At 39.5% G+C, this 23,571-nt stretch overlaps 1 protein-coding gene across 1 annotated transcript in view; it reads right to left on the reverse strand.

The window, feature by feature from the left end:
- The window catches only part of SYCP2L (synaptonemal complex protein 2 like), a 112,458-nt gene that overhangs the window by 85,933 nt on the left and 2,954 nt on the right, over positions 1–23,571 (reverse strand). Inside the window, exons 5-8 of the mRNA XM_064598172.1 lie at positions 22,137–22,274; positions 21,601–21,720; positions 17,613–17,717; positions 16,996–17,020 (exon numbers count right to left, since the gene is read on the reverse strand). Of these exons, the coding sequence (XP_064454242.1) occupies positions 16,996–17,020; positions 17,613–17,717; positions 21,601–21,720; positions 22,137–22,274 (388 nt within the window). The remainder of the gene's footprint in view (positions 1–16,995; positions 17,021–17,612; positions 17,718–21,600; positions 21,721–22,136; positions 22,275–23,571) is intronic.

The following is a 23,571-nucleotide window of genomic DNA, read 5'->3' on the forward strand; positions in this document are numbered from 1 at the left end:
ACAAGAAATATTGAAAGGGATCCTCTAAGCAAAGAGAGAGCCTGAAAGCAACACAGACTAGAAAGGAACAAAGACAATATACAGTAACAGTCACCTTACAGGCAATACAATGGCAGTAAATTCCTATCTTTCAATAGTTACCCTGAATGTAAATGGGCTAAATGCCCCAATCAAAAGACACAGGCTATCAGATTGGATAAAAAAACAAGGCCCATCGATATGCTGTCTGCAAGAGACTCATTTTAGACCCAAAGACACCCCCAGATTGAAAGTGAGGGGGTGGAAAACAATTTACCATACTAATGGACACCAAAAGAAAGCTGGGGTGGCAATCCTTATATCAGACAAATCAGATTTTTTTTTTATTTTATTACATTATGTTAGTCACCATACATCATTGGTTTTTGATGTGGTGATCCATGATCCATTGTTTTCATATAACACCCAGCGCTCCATGCAGTACGTGCCCTCCTTAATACCCATCACCGAGCTAACCAATCCCCCCTCCCCGCTCCCCTCTAAAACCCTGTTTGTTTCTCAGAGTCCATAGTCTTTCATGGTTCATCTCTCCCTCCAATTACCCCTCCCCATTTTTCCCTTCCTTCTCCTAATGTCCTCCATGTTATTCCTTATGTTCCACAAATAAGTGAAACCATATAATTGACTTTGTCTGCTCGACATATTTCACTTAGCATAATCTCCTCCAGTCCCATCCATGTTGATGTAAAAGTTGGGTATTCATCTTTTCTGATGGCTGAGTAATATTCCATTGTATATAAGGACCACATCTTCTTTATCCATTCATCTGCTGAAGGGCATCTCAGCTCTTTCCACAGTTTGGCTATTGCGGACATTGCTGCTATGAACTTTGGGGTGCATATGGCTCTTCTTTTCACTACATCTATGTCTTTGGGGTAAATACCAAGGAGTGCAATTGCTGGGTCATAGGGTAGCTCTATTTTTACATTTTTGAGGCACCTCCACACTGTTTTCCAAAGTGGCTGTACCAACTTCCATTCCCACCAACAATGTAAGAGGGTTCCCCCTTCTCCACAACCTCTCCAACATTTGTTGTTTCTTTCCCTACCCATTTTTGCCATTCTAACTGGTGTAAGGTGGTATCTCAATGTGGATTTGATTTGGATTTCCCTGATGGCTAATGATGATGAACATTTTTTCATGTGTCTGTTAGCCATTTGTAGATCTTCTTTAGAAAAGTCTTTTCATATCTTCTGCCCACTTTTTGACTTGAATGTTTTTTGGGTGTTGAGTTTGAGAAGTTCTTTATAGATCTTGGATACCAGTCCTTTATCTGTAGTGTCATTTTCAAATATCTTCTCCCATTCTGTGGGTTGCCTCTTTGTTTTGTTGACTGTTTCCTTTGCTGTGCAGAAGCTTTTTATCTTATGAAGTCCCAAAAGTTCATTTTTGCTTTTGTTTCACTAGCTTTTGGAGATATATCTTGAAAGAAGTTGCTGTGGCTGATGTCAAAAAGTTTACTGCCTATGTTCTCCTCTAGGATTTTGATGGATTCCTGTCTCACATTGAGGTCTTTCATCCACTTTGAGTTTATCTTTGTGAATGGTGTTAGAGAATGGTCGAGTTTCATTCTTCTGCATGTGGCTGTCCAATTTTCCCAGCAGCATTTGTTGAAGAGACTGTCTTTTTTCCATTGCATGTTTTTTCCTGCTTTGTCAAAGATTATTTGACCATAGAGTTGAGGGTCCATACCTGGGTTCTCTATTCTGTTCCATTGGTCTGTATGTCTGTTTTTGTGCCAGTACCATGCTGTCTTGGTGATCACAGCTTTGTAATATAGCTTGAAATCGGGCAACGTGATGCCCCCAGCTTTTTTTTTCAACATTTCCTTGGCGATTTGGGGTCTTTTCTGATTCCATACAAATTTTAGGATTGTTTGTTCCAGCACTTCGAAAAATGTCATTGGAATTTTGATCGGGATGGCACTGAAGATATAGATTGCTCTGGGTAGCATAGACATTTTAACAATGTTTATTCTTCTGATCCATGAGCATGGAATATTTTTCCATCTTTTTGTGTCTTCTTCAATTTCTTTCATGAGTGTTTTGTAGTTCCTACAGTATAGATCCTTTACCTCTTTAGTTAGGTTTATTCCAAGGTATCTTATGGTTTTTGGTGCTATTGCAAATGAAATCGTTTCTCTAATTTCTCTTTCTACTGTTGCATTGTTAGTGTATAAGAAAGCAACTGATTCCTGTGCATTGATTTTGTATCCTGCCACATTACTGAATTGCTGGATGAGTTCTAGTAATTTGGGGGTGGAGTCTTTTGGGTTTTCCACATAAAGTATCATGTCATCTGCAAAAAGAGTTTGACTTCTTCTTTGCCAATTTGAATACCTTTTATTTCTTTTTGTTGTCTGAATGCTGTTGCTAGGACTTCTAGTACTATGTTGAACAATAGTGGTGAGAGTGGGCATCCTTGACGTGTTCCTGATCTTAAGGGAAAGGTTCTCAGCTTTTCCCCATTGAGGATGATATTCGCTGTGGGTTTTTCATAGATGGATTTTAAGAACTTGAGGAATGTTCCCTCTATCCCTATGCTCTGGAGAGTTTTAATCAGGAAAGGATGTTGTATTTTGTCAAATGCTTTTTCTACATCAATTGAGAGCACCATATGGTTCTTTTCCCTCCTCTTATTAATGTGTTCTATCACATTGATTGGTTTGCAAATGTTGAACCACCCTTGCATCCCGGGGATAAATCCCACTTGGTCGTGGTCAATGATCCTTTTAATGTATTGTTGGATCCTATTAGTTAGGATTTTGGAATCCATATTCATCAGGGATATCGGTCTGAAATTCTCCTTTTTGATGGGATCTTTGCCTGGTTTAGGGATTAAGGTAATGCTGGCCTCATAGAATGAGTTTGCAAGTTTTCCTTCTGTTTCTGTTTTTTGAAACAGCTTCAGTAGAATAGGTATTATTTTTTCTTTGAATGTTTGGTGGAATTCCCCAGGGAATCCATCAGGCCCTGGACTCTTGTTTTTTGGGAGGTTTTTGATCACTACTTCAATCTCTTTACTGGTTATTGGCCTATTCAGGCTGTCAATTTCTTCCTGTTTCAGTCTTGGCAGCTTATAGGTTTCCAGGAAGGCCTCCATTTCATCCAGATTGCTCAGCTTATTGGCATATAGTTGTTAATAATTTCTAATAATTGTTTCTATTTTCTTGGTGTTAGTCATGATCTCTCCCCCTTTTATTCATAATTTTAATAATTTGGGTCTTTCTCTTTTCTTTTGGATAAGTCTGGCCAGTTGTTTATCGATCTTATTCTTTCAAAGAACCAACTTCTAGTTTTGTTGATCTGATCTACAGTGTTTCTGGTTTCTAATTCATTGATTTCTGCTCTAATTTTAATTATTTCTCTTCTAGTGCGTGCTTTAGGCATCGTTTGTTGCTTTTTCTGTAATTCTTTAAGGTGTAGAGTTAGTTGGTGAATTTGGGATTTTTCTATTTTTTTGAGTGAGGCTTGGATGGCTATGTATTTCCCCCTTAGGACCGCCTTTGCAGTATCCCATAGGTTTTGGACAATGTGTTTTGTCATTTGTTTCCATGAATTGTTTAAGTTCTTCTTTGATTTCCTGGTTGACCCAAACATTCTTGAGCAGAGTGGTCTTTAGCTTCCAAGTGTTTGAATTTCTGCCAAATGTTTTCTTGTGATTGAGTTCCAGTTTTAGAGCATTGTGGTCTGAGAATATGCAGGGAATAATCTCAATTGTTTGGTATCAGTTGAGACCTGATTTGTAACCCAGTATATGGTCTATTCTGGAAAGTTCCATGTGCGCTTGAGAAGAATAAGTATTCTGTTGTTTTAGGGTGGAATGTTCTGTAAATATCTATGAGGTCCATCTGGTCCAATGTATCATTCAAAGCTCTTGTTTCCTTGTTGATTTTCTGCTTAGATGATCTGTCCATTGCTGAGAGTGGAGTATTGAGGTCTCCTACAATTAACGTATTGTTATCAATAGGACTCTTTATTTTCGTTAACAGTTGGCTTATGTAGATGGCTGCTCCCATGTTGGGGGCATAGATATTTACAATTGTTAGATCTTCTTGTTGGATAGACCCTGTAAGAATGATATAGTGGGGCGCCTGGGTGGCTCAGTTGGTTAAGCAACTGCCTTCAGCTCAGGTCATGATCCTGGAGTCCCGGGATCGAGTCCCGCATTGGGCTCCCTGTTCGGCAGGGAGTCTGCTTCTCCCTCTGACCCTCCTCCCTCTCATGCTCTCTGTCTCTCATTCGCTCTCAAATAAAATCTTTAAAAAAAAATGATATAGTGTCCTTCTGTGTCTCTAACTACAGACTTTAGTTTAAAATCTAATTTGTCTGATATAAGAATTACTACCCCAGCTTTCTTTTCAGGTCCGTTGGCATGGAAGATGGATCTCCATCCCTTCACTTTCAGTCTGGATGTATCTTTAGGTTCAAAATGAGTCTCTTGTAGACAGCATGTGGATGGGTCCTGTCTTTTTATCCAATCTGCAACCCTGTGCCATTTTATGGGAGCGTTTAGGCCATTCACATTGAGAGTGATTATCGAAAGATATGAATTCATTGTCATCATGTTGCCTGTGAAGACATTGTTTTTATAGATTGTCCCTGTAAATTTCTGTTGTATATCACTTTTGGGGTCTTTCTGCTTTTATAGAAATCTCCCCCTTAATATTTCTTGCAGGGCCGGCTTAGTGGTCACATATTTTCATTTTCTGCCAGTCTTGGAAGCTCTGCATCTCTCCATCCATTCTAAATGAAAGCCTTGCCAGATAAAGTATTCTTGGCTGCATGTTCTTCTCATTTAGTACCCTGAATATGTCTTGCCAGGCCTTTCTGGTTTGCCAGGTCTCTGTGGATAGGTCTGACGTTATTCTGATGTTCCTCCCTCTGTACATAAGGAATCTCTTCCCCCTAACTGCCCTTAAGATGGTTTCCTTGGTTCTAAGATTTGCAAGTTTTACTATTACATGCCAGGGTGTTGGCCGGTTTTCCTTGATCTTGGGAGGGGTCCTCTCTGCCTCTAGGCCACGAATGTTTGTTTCATTCCCCAGATTAGGGAAGTTCCCAGCTACGATTTGCTCAAATACATCTTCTAGTCCTCGCTCTCTCTCCACTCCCTCTGGGATTCCAATAATTCTGACATTGGAATGCTTCATGGTGTCACTTATTTCTCTGATTCTATTTTCATGGATTCTGAGTTGTTTTTCCCTGGCCTCCTCTTTTCCCTTTTTATCTATTAAATGGTCTTCCAGGTCACTGATTCATTCTTCTGCTTCAGTTACCCTAGCTGTTAGATTATCTAGATTGGATTGGATCTCATTGATAGCATTAAGTTCTGCCAATTCAGCTTTCATTTCTGCCCTTAGAGACTCTATGTTGCCATTAACTGATTTCTCCATTCTTGCTATTGTCTTCACAATTGCTAGCCTGAATTCCATCTCTGACATCTTGGTTATAGCTGCATCCATTTGTAAATCTGCAGCATAAGTCAATCTCTGAGTCTTTTCTATTTTGGGGTCTCCTCCTCCTAGTCATTCTGCTGATGGGTGTTTGAGGGAATATATAGAGTCCAAATTACTGACCAGAACCCAAGCAAGGTGCACCTGTTTTCTTGGGACCTTAGGGTTGCTGACCTCTTGTTTTCCCAGCCTGTGTTTTGCGGGAGGGGCCTGCCGCACTGTTACTCAGGCAACCCTGTTTGGGCGGAGTTGCCCTGCCCCCCTGTGGCAGGGGATGGGCTCAGCGGGAATCAGGTTGGGGGTTTTGTTCTCTGGCAGCTTTCCCTGGCGGCTTTCAACATCTCTTCCGCGAGTCAGAGCATAAGAGACCATTTCCAACCCTCTGCCTCAGAGCACAGAGACCTCAGTCTGTTCTTCAGTGAGGTCTCCAGGCAACAGTCTCCGTTTCTGTCCCCTTGCTATAAACTGCAGTGTCCTGGGTTGTGCGCCCCTCCACAGTGCTCCCAGTCCTGCCTCCAGGTAGGGGCACGTCTCTGCCCTTTGTGGGTTTTTTTTTTTTTTTTTAAGATTTTATTTGCGAGAGAGAGAATGAGAGACAGAGCATGAGAGGGAGGAGGGTCAGAGGGAGAAGCAGACTCCCCACTGAGCAGGGAGCCCGATGTGGGACTCGATCCTGGGACTCCAGGATCACGACCCGAGCTGAAGGCAGTCGCTCAACCAACTGAGCCACCCAGGTGCCCTGCCCTTTGTGCTTCTAAAACCGCCAGCCGCTCCCAGTTCGCACGCATGACCCCACCACTCCGGGTTTCCACCCTGGGGGCTGCAGTTCACAGGTGTGACCCCACCGCTCTGGGTTTCCACCCTGGGGGCTGCCCTAGAGTCCTTTCCCTGCTGCTACCGGTCTGCGAGTCTGAGCCCCGTCCACAGTGCACAAGGCTGTTGCACACCAGCGGTGTAGGATCCCCATGGCCAGGCAAGCTCCTGCTGCCGTTTATCCTATCTGCCTGTGGAATCATGACTCCCTGCTTCGTACCTCAAAACCAACCACCTACAGTATTCTGTTTGTAGAGATCCAGATCTTCTTACATCTCAGGCTGGTTTTGTGGGTGCTCAGAGTGGTCTGGTAAATATCCAGCTTAATTCCGGGGACCAGTTGAAATAGGTCCCCTACTCCTCCACCATCTTTCCCCCCTCCCTGACAAATTAGATTTTAAACCAAAGACTGTAATAAGAGATAAGGAAGGACACTATCCTACTTAAAGGGTCTATCCAACAAGAAGATCTAACAATTGTAAATATCTATGCCCCTAACATGGGAGCAGCCAATTATATAAGCCAATTAATAATAAAAGCAAAGAAACACATCAACAACAATACAATAATAGTGGGGGACTTCAACACCCCCCTCACTGAAATGGACAGATCATCTAAGCAAAAGATCAACAAGGAAATAAAGATTTTAAATGACACACTGGACCAAATGGACTTCACAGACATATTCAGAACATTCCATCCCAAAGCAACAGAATACACATTCTTCTCTAGTGCCCATGGAACATTCTCCAGAATAGATCACATCCTAGGTCACAAATCCAGTCTCAACCAGTACCAAAAGTTTGGAATAATTCCCTGCATATTTTCAGACCACAATGCTGACCACAAAACTAGAACTCAATCACAAGAGGAAAGTCAGAAAGAACTCAAATATGTGGAGGCTAAAGAGCATCCTACTAAAGGATGAATGGGTCAACCAGGAAATTAAGGAAGAATTAAAATTCATGGAAACCAATGAAAATGAAAACACAAGTATTCAAAATCTTTGGGATACAGCAAAGGCAGTCCTAAGAGGAAAGTATATAGCAATACAAGCCTTGCTCAAGAAACAAGAAAGGTCTCAAATACACAACTTAACCCTACACCTAAAGGAGCTGGAGAAAGAACAGCAAATAAAGCCTAAACCCAGCAGGAGAAGAGAAATAATAAAGATCAGAGCAGAAATCAATGAAATAGAAACCAAAAGAACAGTAGAACAGATCAATGAAACTAGGAGCTGGTTCTCTGAAAGAATTAACAGGATTGATAACCCCCTGGCCAGACTTATCAAAAAGAAAAGAGAAATGACCCAAATCAACAAAATCATGAATGAAAGAGGAGAGATCACAACACCAAAGAAATACAGCAACTCTATGCCAGCAAATTAGATAGCCTGGAAGAAGTGGATGCATTCCTAGAGATGTATCAACTACCAAAACTGAACCAGGAAGAAATAGGAAACCTGAACAGACCTATAACCACTAAGGAAATTGAAGCAGTCATCAAAAATCTCCCAACAAAAGCCCAGGGCCAGATGGCTTCCCAGGGGAATTCTACCAAACATTTAAAGAATTCATACCTATTCTTCTGAAACTGTTCCAAAAAATAGAAATGGAAGGAAAACTTCCAAACTCGTTTTATGAGGCCACCATTACCTTGATCCCCAAACCAGACAAAGACCCCATCAAAAAGGAGAATTACAGACCAATATCCTTGATGAACATGGATGCAAAAATTTTCACCAATACTAGCCAATAGGATCTGACAGTACATTAAAAGGATTATTCATCACGACCAAGAGAGATTTATCCCTGGGCTGCAAGGTTGTTTCAACATCCGCAAATCAATGTGATACAATACATTAACAAAAGAAAGAACAAGGATCATATAATCGCTCAATAGATGCAGAAAAAGCTTTTGACAAAGTACAGCATCCTTTCTTGATCAAAACTCTTCAGAGTATAGGGATAGAGGGTACGTACCTCAATATCATAAAAGCCATCTATGAAAAACCCACAACAAATATTCTCAATAAGGAAAAATTGAGTGCTTTCCTCCTAAGGTCAGGAACACAGCAGGGATGTCCACTATCACCAATGCTATTCAACATAGTATTAGAAGTCCTAGCCACAGCAATCAGACAACAAAAAGAAATCAAAGGCATCCAAATTGGCAAAGAAGTCAAACTCTCCCTCTTTGCAGATGATATGATACTTTATGTGGAAAACCCCAAAGACTCCACCCCAAAACTGCTAGAACTCATACAGGAATTCAGTAAAGTGGCAGGATATAAAATCAATGCACAGAAATCAGTAGCATTCCTATACACAAACAACAAGACAGATGAAAGAGAAATTAAGGAGTCAATTCCATTTACAATTGCACCCAAAACATAAGATACCTAGGAATAAGTCTAACCAAAGAGGCAAAGGATCTGTACTCAGAAAACTATAAAATACTCATGAAAGAAATTGAGGAAGACACAAAGAAATGGAAAAACGTTCCATGCTCATGGATTGGAAGAACAAATATTGTGAAGATATCAATGCTACCTAGAGCAATCTACATATTCAATGCAATCCCCATCAAAATACCATCCACTTTTTTCAAAGAAGTGGAACAAATAATCCTAAAATTTGTATGGAACCAGAAAAGACCCTATTTCAAATAGCCAGAGGAATGTTGAAAAAAAGCAAAGCTGGCAGCATCACAATTCTGGACTTCCAGCTTTATTACAAAGCTGTCATCATCAAGACAGCATGGTACTGGCACAAAAACAGACACACAGATCAATGGAACAGAACAGAGAGCCCAGAAATGGACCCTCAACTCCATGGTCAACTAATCTTTTATAAAGCAGGAAAGAAAGTCCAATGGAAAAAAGACAGTCTCTTCAACAAATGGTGTTGGGAAAATTGGATAGCCACATGATGAAACTGGACCATTTCCTTACACCACACAGAAAAATGGACTCAAAATGGTTGAAAGACCTAAATGTGAGACAGGAGTCCATCAAAATCCTAAAGGAGAACACAGGCAGCAACCTCTTTGACCTCAGCCACAGCAACTTCTTCCTAGAAACATTGCCAAAGGCAAGGGAAGTAAGGGCAAAAATGAACTATTGGGACTTCATCTAGATAAAAAGCTTTTGCACAGCAAAAGAAACAGTCAACAAAACCAAAAGACAACCGACAGAATGGGAGAAGATATTTGCAAATGACATATCAGATAAAGGGCTAGTATCCAAAATCTATAAGGAACTTCTTAAACTCAACACCCAAAGAACAAATGATCCAATCAAGAAATGGGCAGAAGACATGAACAGACATTTTTCCAAAGAAGACATCCAAATGGCCAACAGACACATGAAAAAGTGCTCAACATCACTCGGCATCAGGGAAATACAAATCAAAACCTCAATGAGATACCACCTCCCACCAGTCGGAATGGCTAAAATTAACAAGTCAGGAAACGACAGATGTTGGTGGGGATGCAGAAAAAGGGAACCCTCCTACACTGTTGGTGGGAATGCAAGCTGGTGCAGCCACTCTGGAAAACAGTATGGAGGTTCCTCAAAAAGTTGAAAATAGAGCTACCATATGACCCAGCAATTGCACTACTGGGTATTTACTCCAAAGATACAAATGTAGGGATCCGAAGGGGTACGTGCACCCCGATGTTTATAGCGGCAATGTCCACAATAGCCAAACTGTGGAAAGAGCCAAGATGTCCATCGACAGATGAATGGATAAAGAAGAAGTGGTATATATATATACAATGGAATATTGTGCAGCCATCAAAAGGAATGAAATCTTGCCATTTGCAACAGCGTGGATGGAACTGGAGGTATTATGCTGAGCAAAATAAGTCAGAGAAAGACATGTATCATATGACCTCACTGATATGAGGAATTCCTAATCTCAGGAAACAAACTGAGGGTTGCTGGAGTGGTGGGGAGTGGGAGGGATGGGGTGGCTGGGTGATAGACACTGGGGAGGGTATGTGCTCTGGTAAGCACTGTGAATTGTGCAAGACTGTTGAATCACAGATCTGTACTTCTGAAACAAATACTACAATATATGTTAAGAGAAAAAAAAAAGATAGCAGGAGGGTAAGAATGAAGGAGGGTGAAAATCAGAGGGGGAGACAAACTGAGAGACAACAGACTCAAAAACAAACTGAGGATTCTAGAGGGGAGGGGAGTGGCAGGATGGGTTAGCCTGGTGATGGGTATTAAAGAGGGCACTTCTGCATGGAGCACTGGGTGTTATACACAAACAATGAATCATGGAACACTACATCAAAAACTAATGATGTAATGTATGGTGATTAACAATAAAAAATTTTTTTTAAAAATCGGTCAAGGGATTCACAAAAGGATGTAAAATAGGACATAGCAGGGGTGGGAGGAAAGAATTAAAGAATGGGTTCAAACTTAAGTGACCATCAACTTAAAATAGACCATTGTATGCAGAAGATGTTATATACAAACCTAATGGAAACCACAAATCAAAACCTAGTAATAAATATACTTAGATTCCTTTCTAGTTTTGACATATCACTAAAGACAACTAATTGTGAGAGAAGAGAGCAAGAAAGAACACAGAAAAACCATAGAAATCACCATAACAAGTAACAAAATAGGAATAAATACATACCTATCAATAATTACTTTGGACTGTCTAGTCCATTTATATTCAATGGAAAGACACAGGGTGATGGAATGGATAAAAAAAACAAGACCCATCTATATGCTGCCGACAAGACACTCATTTCAGACCTTAAAGACACCTGCAGATTGAAAGTGAGGGGATGGAGAAATATTTATCATGCAAATAGATGTAAAAAGATGGGCTAGCAATACTTATATAGGAAAAACTTTAAAACAAAAGCTAATAAGAAACCAAGAAGGACACTATATAATCATAAAAGAAACTATCCAACAATATAACAATTGTAAATATTTATACACCCGACATGGTATAACCCAAATACATAAGTCAGTTAATAACAAGCATAAGGGAAGTAATCAATAATACAATCGCAGGGGACTTAACAGCCCACTTACATCAATGGACAGATCATCAAAACAGAAAAAACAAGAAGGGGGTATAGCTTAGGGGTAGAGCATTTGACTGCAGAAAAAAGAAAATAGTGGCCTTGAATGACACACTGGACCAGATAGACTTAACGGATATATTCAGAACTTTCTATCCTGGAACACTTGGGTGGCTCAGTTGGTTAAGCATCTGCCTTTGGCTCAGGTCATGATATCCAGGTCCTGGGGTCAAGTTGTGCATTGGGCTCCTTGCTCAGCAGGGAGCCTGCTTCTCCCTCTGCCTGCCACTCCCCCCTGCTTGTGCTGACAAAAATTTTAAGAAAAAAAAAGAACATTCTATCCTAAAACAGTGGAATATGTATTCTTTAATGCACACAGGACATTCTCCAGAATAGATCACATATTAGGCCACAAAACAATCCTCAACAAATTCGAAGAGACTAAAATCCTACCATGCACCTTATCTGAAACTAGAAATTGGCCACAAGAAAAAAAAAAATCTGTAAAGAGCACAGATACATGGAGGTTAAACAACATGCTACTGAACAATGAATGAGTCAACCAATAAATCAAAGAAATAAAGACAAATTAAAATGAAAACATAATGGTCCAAAATCTTTGGGATGCAGCAAAAGCTGTTCTAAGAGAGAAGTTTATAGCAATACAGGCCTACCTCAAGAAGAAAAATCTCAGACATAACCTTATATCTAAATGAGCTAAGGAAAAAACCCAAAACAAACCTAAAACCAGCAGAAGTAAAGAATAAATATTAGAGCAGAAATAAAATGGAAACTAAAAAATAGGGCAGATCAATGAAACCAAGAGCTGGTTCTTTGAAGAGATCAACAAAATTGATAAACCTCTAGCTAAACTCACAAACAATAACAGCAACAAAAACCCAAATAAATCACAAGTGAAATAAACAGCACAGAAATACAAACAATGGTAAGAGATTATAAAAAAAATATGCCAACAAACTGAACCTGGAAGAAATATATAATTCCTAAAAACCTAACCTTCCAAAACTGAATCGGGAAGAAATACAAAATTTGAACAGACCAATTACCAGCAATGAAATTAAAGCAGTGATCAAAAAAAAATTCCCCCCAAAAAACCAAATTTCCACGACCAGATGGCCTCACAGGAGAATCTACCAAACATTTAAAGAGGAGTTAATACTGGGGCGCCTGGTCAGGTGGTTAAGCATCAGACTCGATTTAGCTCAGGTCATGATCTCAGGGTCCTGAGATCAAGCCTGGTGATGGGCTCTGCACTGGGCGTAGAGCTTAAGATTCTCTCTCTCCCTTGTCTCTCCTCCCAACCCCCCCCGCCCCGACTCACACTAAAAAGGAGGAGGAAAAAAAAAAAAAAAAAGAAGTGTTTACACCTATTCTTCTCAAACTATTCCAAATAACAGAAGAGGAAGGAAAACTTCCAAGTTCATTCTAGGAGCTCAACATTCCCCTGATACCAAAACCAGATAAAGATACCACATATACCCACAAGTGTAAACAAGCCAATTATCTCTCATGAACATGGACACAAAAATCTTCAAAACAATATTAGCAAAGAGAAAGCAATAATACATTAAATAAAAAGTCACTCACCGTAATCAAGTGAGATTTATTCCTGGAATAAAAGGGTGGTTCACTCTTTTACAAATAAATGGGAAATAAAAACATTTTAATAGATGTAGAAAAAGCATTTGACAAAGTACAACATCCATTCATGATAAAAAAAAAAAAAAAAAAAAAAAAAAAACCTCCAGAAAGTAGGTTTAGAGGGAAAACACCTCAACATAATAAAGGCCTTTTATGAAACACCCACAGCTAACATCATACTCAATGGGGGAAAACAGCTTTTCCCCTAAGCTCAAGAAAAAGACAAGGATGCCCACTTTCACCTTTTATTTAACATAGTACGGGAATCCTAGCCACAGCAATTAGACAACATAAAAAAATAAAAGGCATCCAAATTGGAAAGGGAGAACTAAAACACAGTATTTGCAGATGACAATACTCTATATAGAAAACTCTGAAGACTCCACCAAAAAACTAGAACTGATAAATCAACGCAGTAAAGTTGCAGAATACCAAAAAAAAAAAAAAAAAGTACAGAAATCCAAACATTTCTATATAATAATGAAGCAACAAAAAAAGAAACATTAACAATCCTATTGACAATTGCCCCAAACAAAATACTTAGGACTAAACTTAAGTGGTGAAAGATCCATACTCTGAAAACTAAAAGACACTGATGAAAGAAATTGAAGAGGACAAGAACATATGGAAAGGTATTCCAATGCTCATAGATTGGAAGACTCCTAAAATGTCCATAGTACCCAAGGCAATCTACAGATTTCTGCAATCCTTATCGAAATACCAACAGCATTTTTCACAGAACTAGAACAATTCTAAAATCTGTATTGAACCACATGAGATCCCAAATCGCCAAAGCTATCTTGAAAAAGCTAGAGGCATCACAATTCCAGTTTAAGTTATACTACAAAACTGTAACAAAACAGTAGGTACTGGCACAAAAATAGACACACAGATCAATAGAACAGAGTAGAAAGTCTACAAACAAACCCATGATCATATGGTTAATCTTTGACAAAGGAGGCAAGACTATGCAATGGGAAAAAGATAGTCTAGTCTTTTCAACACATAGTGCTAGGAAAACTGGACAGCTACATGTAAAAGAATGAAACTGGATGACTGTTTCACCATACACAAAAATAAACTCAAGATGGATTCAAGACCTAAATATGAGATCTGTAATGATAAAAACCCTGGAAAAGAGCATAGGTGGTAAGGCCTCCGACATCAGCCATAACATTTTTCTAGATAGTTCTCCTGAGGCAAGAGAAACAAAAGCAAAAATAAACTACTGGGACTTCATCAACGTAAAAAGCTTCTGCACAGTGAAGGAAACAACCAATGGAACTAAAAGACAACCTACTGAATGGAAGATATCTGCAAATGACATATCCAGTAAAGGGTTAGTGTCCAAAATATATACAGAACTTATACAACTCAACACCCAAGAAATAATCCAAAGCCAGTCATAGGAAGACAAATACCATATGATCTCACTCCTATGTGGAATTTAACAAAGGAAAAAAAGACAAACTAAAAAAACAAACTCTTAACTGCAGAGAACAGGGTAGGTGGGCAGGGGGATGGGTGAAATGGGTGAAGGGGATTACAAGTATACATGTAAAGAATTGTTGAATCACTATATTGTACACCTAAAACTAATAACACCGTATGTTAACTATACTGGAATTAAGTTGTTTTTTTTTTTTAAAGAAGGGCAGAAAAGCTGGAAAAAAAAAAAACAAATTCACAAATTTTCAGGCTACAAAAAAATATGTAGATGTCTGTTGTGTTTCTATACACTAACAATGAGCTAACAGAAAGACAAATTAAGAAAATAATCCCAATTGCATTAAAACACTTAGGAATAAATTTAACCAAGGAGGTGACAGACCTGTACTCTAAGAACAGTAAGATATTAATGGGGAAAAAAAAAAACTGAAGACACAAATAAATGGATATACTGTGCTCATGGACTGGAAGAATATTGTTTAAATGGCCGTACTACCCAAAGAAATCTACAAATTCAATGCAATTCCTAGCAAAATACCAATGGTATTTTTCATAGAACTAGAACAAATAATCTTAAAGTTTGTATGGAACAACAACAAAAAAAGATACCAAATAGCCAAAGCAATCTTAAGAAGATGGAGAGATCATGCTTCCAGATTTCAAACCATATTACAAAGCTACAGTAATCAAAGCAGTATGGTACTAGCACAAAAATAGATGCATGGTGCAAAGAAGAAAACACAGAGCCCAGGGATAAACTCCCACTCATCTAGTCAATCTACAACAAAGGATGCGGGAATATACAAGGTGGATGTTGGGGAGGATGTGGAGAAAAGGGAACGCTTATGCACGGTTGGTGGGAATGCAAACTGGTACAGCCACTCTGGAGAACAGTATGGAGGTTCCTCAAAGAATTGCAAATACCACATGATCTAGTCATTTCACTACTAGGCATTTACTCAAAGAAAATGAAAACACTAATTTGAAAAGATATATGCACCCCTATGTTTACAGTGGCATTATTTATAACAGCCATGCAATGGAAGCAACTCAAGGGTCCATCAGTAGATGAATAGATAAAGAAGATATGGTATATACTATGGAATATAACTCAAACATAAAAAAAAGTGAGATCTTGCCATTTACGACATGGATGGACCTAGAGGGTATTATGTTAAGTGAAATAAATCAAAAATACCATAGGATTTCACTTCTACGTGGAATCCAGAAAACAAAATAAATGAACAACAGCAACAACAACAACAAAACACAAAAACACCAGATTCTTAAATGCAAAGAACAAAGGTGGTTGCCAGAGGGGAGGTGGGTGGGGGGGATGGGCAAAACAGATAAAGAGGATCAAGAGTTACAAAGTTCCTGTCCCAAGTCAGAGATGAGAAGTGCAACTGTGGGAGTGCTGACAATGGTAACAGCATCTTGGCCTTCCGTCTGTCTTGTTCCTATCCACACAATGACCTGCCTCGGGGTCCCATGCTCCCTGCCCCATGGAGGATAAGCTGTGTCCTGGCTGGAATGCGCACAGTCTCGTTCTGACCATCCCTGAAGTAACGCACAGAAGGCCCCGCTGCAGAGAACTAGTACAGATCCTCTGGCAAGCAGATGGCACCACTTGAGTTAACTAGCCTTGAGACCTCACCACCATGCCCCTCACTCTGTACAGGCTGGGAATTAAGGTCCGGACTCGGCGGCGAATAGCTGCATAGCTCAGGGATCCTTTGGCTGCCCGATCCCACCACCCACCCCCATCAGTAAGTTATCCTGAATAAAACTGTGTAAACAGTAGGGAGTGCTTGCTTTGTTTTTGGTCTCTGAGTGCCTTCTCAGACTGGAGGATATAAACCATACTGCAGTCATGTTCTGTGATGACAGAGTGGCTATACTCATCGTAGAGAGCATTAAGGGATGTACATAATTGTCAAATCGCTATGTTGCACACCTGAAACTATAGGTCAACTGTACTTATATTAAAAATATTTTTCTAAGACTTTATTTGACAGAGTGCTCACAAGCAGGGGGGAGTGGGAGAGCACATGCTGAGCAGGGGGTCCCATGTGGAAATCAATTCCAGGGACCATGGGATCATGATCTGAGCCCAAGGCAGACGCTTAACCAACTGAGCCCCCCAGGCGTCCCTCATTAAAAAAATCAAACTAGATAACTAGTTTCATTCCAGTTCTTTAAATGACCCAAAGCCATACAAAATTAAAACAAGACACTTATCTTTGGGATCAGTCCCTGCTGAATTAGCAAAGGTTCATCTTCTTTGAGGCCATCCATGAAGAATCACTGAATACATTTCAGCAAATAAAATGGACCTCAGGCAAACCAAGACCTACTTTACAACAAAATCTCTATGCTGCCATAGGACTACCCTGAGATGGTGAATAAAGGCAAATACTGAAACCTGTTTTACTTTTATATGTCATTTAGATAAATATGTATATCAGAATATTCTAATGAAGAGTAAATAGTCAATTAGTGGTAAATAATATACTTACCTTTACTACTACTCCTGGAAATAATCTAGAAGAAAAAGTAAAGCTTGTATTATTTTTAAAAACCATTATCAACTCTAACTTTATTTTTTTAAAGATTTTATTTATTTATTTGAGACAGAGAATGAGAAAGAGAGAGCACATGAGAGGGGGGAGGGTCAGAGGCAGAAGCAGGCTCCCGTCGAGCAGGGAGCCCGATGTGGGACTCGATCCAGGGACTCCAGGATCATGACCTGAGCCGAAGGCAGTCACTTAACCAACTGAGCCACCCAGGCGCCCATCAACTCTAACTTTAATTCATTAGTGCTGATAGTTCTCTAACAGGCAGGAGTCGACTTTCCTTAGTAGGAAAAAACTGAGAAATCCTATTTGACCTTCAGTCACTATTAAAATCAGCTTATCGCCCTTAAACAGTTGAATGACGTATGCATGAAAATAAACCACTTCATTTTTCTATAGCATTGGTTAGGTATGGTTTCTACTTCATATAATGTTCTAATACAATATGAGAGTCTTGGTAAAACCCACATCTTAGAAAACATAAGTTTTATAAATAACTTGAAGATTCCTACAAATAATCAATGGTATCTGTTCAGTGAAGCATCCATCCTCATCCTTACCAAGGCTGTGTCAAAGAAGTCTTCTGTAACATCAGTCAGGGATGTGTCAGACGCTAGATCTGCCATGGTCAGAAATTCTGTTGTTTTTTCAAACCAGGAAACCATGTACATAAGAGAAAAAACACTGATGGAAAATTCTATGACCATATAACAACTGCCTATTCGATAAAGTTTCATAAATCTTTTACCAGAGCAAAATATTTTTAAAGACTGGTTTCTATAACATTTCAATTAGACCTAGCTCTAAGGCCTCCATCTAGAACTCTCCAGAATGAAGTCCTACTGCTATAAAGTTGTACTAATAAGTTCTCAGATACCAGCAAGAGTTGGCCAGGATTGATGCCAGAAAGGCCTATATAGGGGCTAGTGATTAAAGATTAAGAAGTAAATGAGCCTCCCCAACACTGCAACAATTCTTGTCATCTGGGAGGCTGTAGAAAACAAACTAATCAAAGGAGATGCAGAATTTGGAAAGTGCTCCAGAAGTATGTTAGTACAATATATGTCTCAAGCCTTTCTTTTGTCAAAAGCTTCCAGCTAACTGGAGATTTGTTTTCCTGTAGGAACGTATATCCACATTCATATTAAGTTGCTAGGATTGATAAGATTTAAAATAAACTCATATAAACCCTCCAAGAACATTTATTCAAAAAAGCAAAGGCCATCTTCGGACCATTTTTTGCTTATAAAAAGAAAAAAAATTCTGCATGCGTAGTTTGAAATTATCAGTTGAACATGTAGTAAGAGGAGTTTGTAATGAAAAACGCTTACAGGAGTGAGCCTTGGAAACTTGGTCCACTTTGGAGCCAAGAACCCAAAGCACCCCACTGGGGACCATGGACAAACCAATCTATTCGCAACCTTGACTGCACATTAGGAAAACCTGGGGAGCTTTGAAACACCCTGACGCCCAGGACTCATCACAGACTCAGTATGTAGCAATCTCTGGTGGTGGGACCCAGAAAGTGCTTGTTAAAGCTCTCCGGGGGATTCTAATGCACTGCAAGGGTGGCGGGCCACTATTAAGTTCCAAGTGATGTTTCTTTGATCTCAAGTGAGGCAAAGATTTGTGCTAGATTGCATCATCCACTTTCTGAGGCAAACTGTTCTCCAACAGCCTAAGGGGGAAAAAAAAAAATCCTTCTACACAACGGAACTCACCGCTAAGGTGATATCCCCCCCTTCCTATATTCATACTCTGAATTTTACGCTTTTAAGTAAATTTTTGTCACTATTCCATTTACCACCCCAAATCCTATCCCCCCCCCCTCAGCATACCAAAATATATTGAGCATAGGTACAGAGGAGGGCAATGCCACATTTGATCAAGACTTGGGACTAGAAAGTCACTCTCTGGACCTACTTATGTGCCATGAACCTACATGTCCCCACAGCTGTGGGATTACCAGAAGCCAGACAAAATAGTTATTTACAGATATAATAGGTACTACTCATTATGTATATCTTATAAGACAAGTTGCTTAATCCTCCAGGATCTTATAAATACATTCCTTTCCATAGGAAATTCTTACTCTGAGGAGAATAAGTTCCCAGTACATTTTGTGTTGACCTGCAAAAATGATCGACTTTAGAAGTATAGAATCTAGTATCCCATCACTTTGATAGTATCAAAGTATTTTTCTTGGCCAAAAACCTACATGAAACAGAACATACTTTAGAATGTGCCTAAGTTCTGGTTCTGAAATTTCCATCACCAACTGGAATTCCAATGGAATATGGAAATTCCCATTTGATTTCAAAACTCCGGTGGAAATCGGATCTGACCCTTTAAATCTTGGAAGGGTATTTTAAAATCTAAATAGAAAATTCAGGTTGGGTCAGATCCCAACTCATCTCGGGCCCCCCCCCACCCCCAAAACCACCACCACCAGCTTAAGGTTCCAAGTTACCCCTGGGACATCCTGTTCCATTTCCTTTGAAATGGTTTTACCTCCTCTTCCCGATTTCCTGTTAATTAACTGCATATGTATACGAGGGAGTTAGGTGCTACTAGATGCAAAATGAAACATACAGTTTGCCTAAGCAAAATCCTTAGCTCTACCCCCCACCCTGCAAACGGTTTTAAAGTCCCTTAGAGGAGTTAGGGAAAGCCTGGTATTTATTTGGTCTCCCCAACCCCCCAAGAGGGGCCACATAGTTAGAGGCATTTTACAGTAAAAAAAAAAAAAAGGGGGGGGGGACAAACAGATCTCCCTGAGTCAACCTGGTCTTAACAAACTTCAGGTACTAGGGTCCAGGGGGTGGGGGGAAAAAAAGGTTTTAGAACCAGCCAGATCACTCTCCTGCCCCTCTATCTTCCCTCATCTCCTCACCAACAAATCCAGCATCTAAGGGCTGAAAATCTCCTTGTGAAAAGAGGTATATAACAAGAGATTACGTAAACTCTGCTTTGCTTTCAGATGCCATTGTCAAGGCACTCATAATATTACCCTGTGGCTTAACCCCTAACAGGATAAAATGTCACAACCGCATAAATTAGAATAAGCAAAAAATGTTTTACTCTTTGTTTTCAGGTTCAACTGAGAGTTTCAAAATGGTAAAATGGGCTGTGCACTCTGAAAAACAGTATGGAGGTTCCTCAAAAAGTTGAAAATAGAGCTACCCTACAACCCAGCAATTGCACTACTAGGTATTTACCTCAAAGATACAAATCTGAAGGGGTTCATGCACCCCAACATTAATAGTAGCAATGTCCACAATAGCCAAACTATGGAAAGAGCCAAGATGTCCATCAATAGATGAATGGATAAAGAACATGTGGTATATATATGTGTGTATATATATATATATGCATGCACAAGCGTGCGCACCCATATGCGCATGTGCGTATATATGCATATACATACATAGAATGGAATGTTATGCAGCCATCAAAAAACCCGAAATCTTGCCATTTGCAATGATGTAGTTGGAACTAGAGTATATTATGCTAAGCGAAATTAGTCAATCAGAGAAAAACAATTATCATATGATTTCACTGACAGGAGGAATTTGAGAACCAAGAGAGAGGACCATAGGGGAAGGGAGGAAAAAAAAAACACGATGAAACCAGAGAGGGAGACAAACCATAAGAGACTCTTAATCTCAGGAAACAAACTGAGGGTTGCTGGAGTGGAGGGGGGTGGGAGGGATGGGGTGGCTAGGTGATTGACATTGGGGAGGGTATGTGCTATGGTGAGCACTGTGAATTGTGTAAGACTGTTGAATCACAGACCTGTACTCCTGAAACAAATAATTCATTATATGTTAATAAAAAAGATAGTAGGAAGGGAAAAATGAAGGGGATGGAAATTGGCGAGATGAACCATGAGAGACTATGGACTCTGAGAAACAAACTGGGGGTTTTTAGAGGGGAGGGGGTGGTGGGATGGGTTAGCCCGGTGATGGGTATTAAGGAGGGCATGTATTACATGGAGCACACTGGGTGTTATGCACAAACAATGAATCATGGAACACTTCATCTAAAACTAATGATGTAGTGTATGGTGACTAACGTAAGATAATAAACTTTAAAAAAAAAAGTAAAGAAAAAAATGGGCGGTGGCAAGGGGAAGTATTTGATCACTTATCTAGATTCAATCTTGTTACTCATGTCTATTAAAAGAGTTTTAGAGCCTTTGGTGGGGGTTGTGGAGGGTGGAGGGTGTATATAATAATTTATTCCCTACTCATTCTCTATTCCCAAGTTAAATTCACTAAAATAATTAAAACATGCGATTACAGCATTGGCTTGTCAAGGGGAGAAGAGGGTAGGTCTGATTCATTCCTACACACTCCCAAAGTGCTCAGCACATACCAGGAAACCTATCCTGAACTTCATCTTTGACTGATATAGGCAATAAGCATCATGACCAATTTCTTTTCAAATTCGGTTTCAAAGGAAAAGAAACTATCAAACTAGATAACTAGTTTCATTCCAGTTCTTTAAATGACCCAAAGCCATACAAAATTAAAACAAGACACTTATCTTTGGGATCAGTCCCTGCTGAATTAGCAAAGGTTCATCTTCTTTGAGGCCATCCATGAAGAATCGCTGAATACATTTCAGCAACAGCGAAACATACCAAAACTCCTTTTTCTCCAGTTCCTGGGTATTAGACCACACTAAGTTAAAGCCTTACAATGAAAGTTATTAAGGGAGTGGATCCTAAAAGTTCTCATCACAGGAAAAAAAATTTTTTTTTTTTTTTAGGTTTTATTTAAGTAATCTCTATACCCGATGTGGGGCTCGAACTCACGACCCCTTGCTTTTCTGCCTAATCCAGCCAGGTGCCCTTCATCACAAGGAAATCTTTTCTCTATCTTTGTCTATAGGAGATGATGGATGTTAACTTATTGTGGTGATCATTTCATAATACACGTAAGTCAAATCACAATACTGTACATCTTAAAGTTACAGAGCTGTGTGTCAATTATACGTCAATAAAACTTGGGGGTGGGGGGGACCTTCCAAATAATTACACATTGGTATTCTCCCCACAAAAACAAAACAACTTTACTTGCCTTATTTATTGATCTGTCAAGATGAGAGAATACAAGATGATTGTATTTTTGAGGAATGTGGCTTGCTCTCTGTTGAAAATATTCTTCTATTTTCTGAAATCCTTTATCATGGAATGTATCAATAATAAGTGATTGAAGCTGGAAAGTTAATAGTTTGCAGATTATTTTCCCCTAAGAACATTTACTTCATAGTAATATTTCTACCATCAATAATTCAGTGTGGAATTAATACAGGATAAATAGTTAGATCTTGAACAGATCATTCAGCCAATGATTGAGCTTATTGGATTAAGACAGTTTGCAAAATGTGGTGTGTGGACCACCAGCAGCATGGGCATCACCTGGGGACTGATTAGGAATCAGAAACACGGGGCGGGGGGGTGGGGGGAGGGGGCGTGGCCCACGGGTAGCCTTCAGGGGGTTCTCTTGTATGCTAAGTTGGAGAGCCACTGACTTGGCGAGAACTACACTTGAAGTACAGATATCTGGAGAAGAGACTTTATCCTCAGTAATGTTAGAAACTCTGAGACACTAAAAAAATGCAAACCTATTATAAGTGACATAAATGATCAGAATGGAAGAAAATGAATTCCACAATTACAGATAGTTGACTAAGTATGCAAATTGTCATAACAAATGAAATTTTTTCCACCTGAACATCAGCCAAGACCTATTTCTAAACACATTTGAACACTTAAGTATCTGTACTAAAAAGATAGGATTTTTTTCATTTTTAAAAATACAGTTCATTCCTATAGGCTAAATTACCAATATATATTTTAATGAGGCATTTTACTGTATACAGCTCCAAATTCCACATATTCTTAGTACTGATTTAAATGGAAAGATAGCATTTGAAGTTAAACACGTGAACAGAATATTTTTAAGTTAGCACATTTTTAAGTGAACCTTTTTGTGCTAAGAGTGTTGAGTGTTCCACAGAGGTTCTCATGTGATCCTTACCACCACCCTGACAGGACAGATTCTTTATCTGGGGAGAATAGCAAGGCTGGGAAAGGTTAAGTACTTGCATGAGATCACCCAGGTGAGATTTACACTCAGATTCTCTGACTCAGAAGCTCAGGCCTCTGCCTGCTTAAAACTCCACTTGGCTTCCCTGCATTCAGAATAATTCCAAACCCTTTGCCTTGGTCTTCAGGGCTCTGCATGATTTGATCTGTCAACTTCTTCTGACTTCCCTACTGATAAGTTAAAAACAACAACAAAAAACCAAAGTTAAATTACATTAAAAATTAAAAAAAAAAAAAACATAAATCAAATTCTGCCTTGCCTCAGGGCCTTTGCACTGACTGTTCTATGCCTAGACTGCTTCTTCCCTCCACTTTCTACCTGGCTGGCTCCTCATCATCCTCTGATCTCAGCTTCAATGTCACCTTTTTAGGTTGGTCTTCCAGGACTACCTCAAGTAAGGCAA

This window comes from Mirounga angustirostris, unplaced genomic scaffold (assembly GCF_029215605.1).
Source record: "Mirounga angustirostris isolate CCGP_5_RB_7025 unplaced genomic scaffold, mMirAng1.0.hap1 SCAF_8, whole genome shotgun sequence".
NCBI classification, from domain to species: domain Eukaryota; kingdom Metazoa; phylum Chordata; class Mammalia; order Carnivora; family Phocidae; genus Mirounga; species Mirounga angustirostris.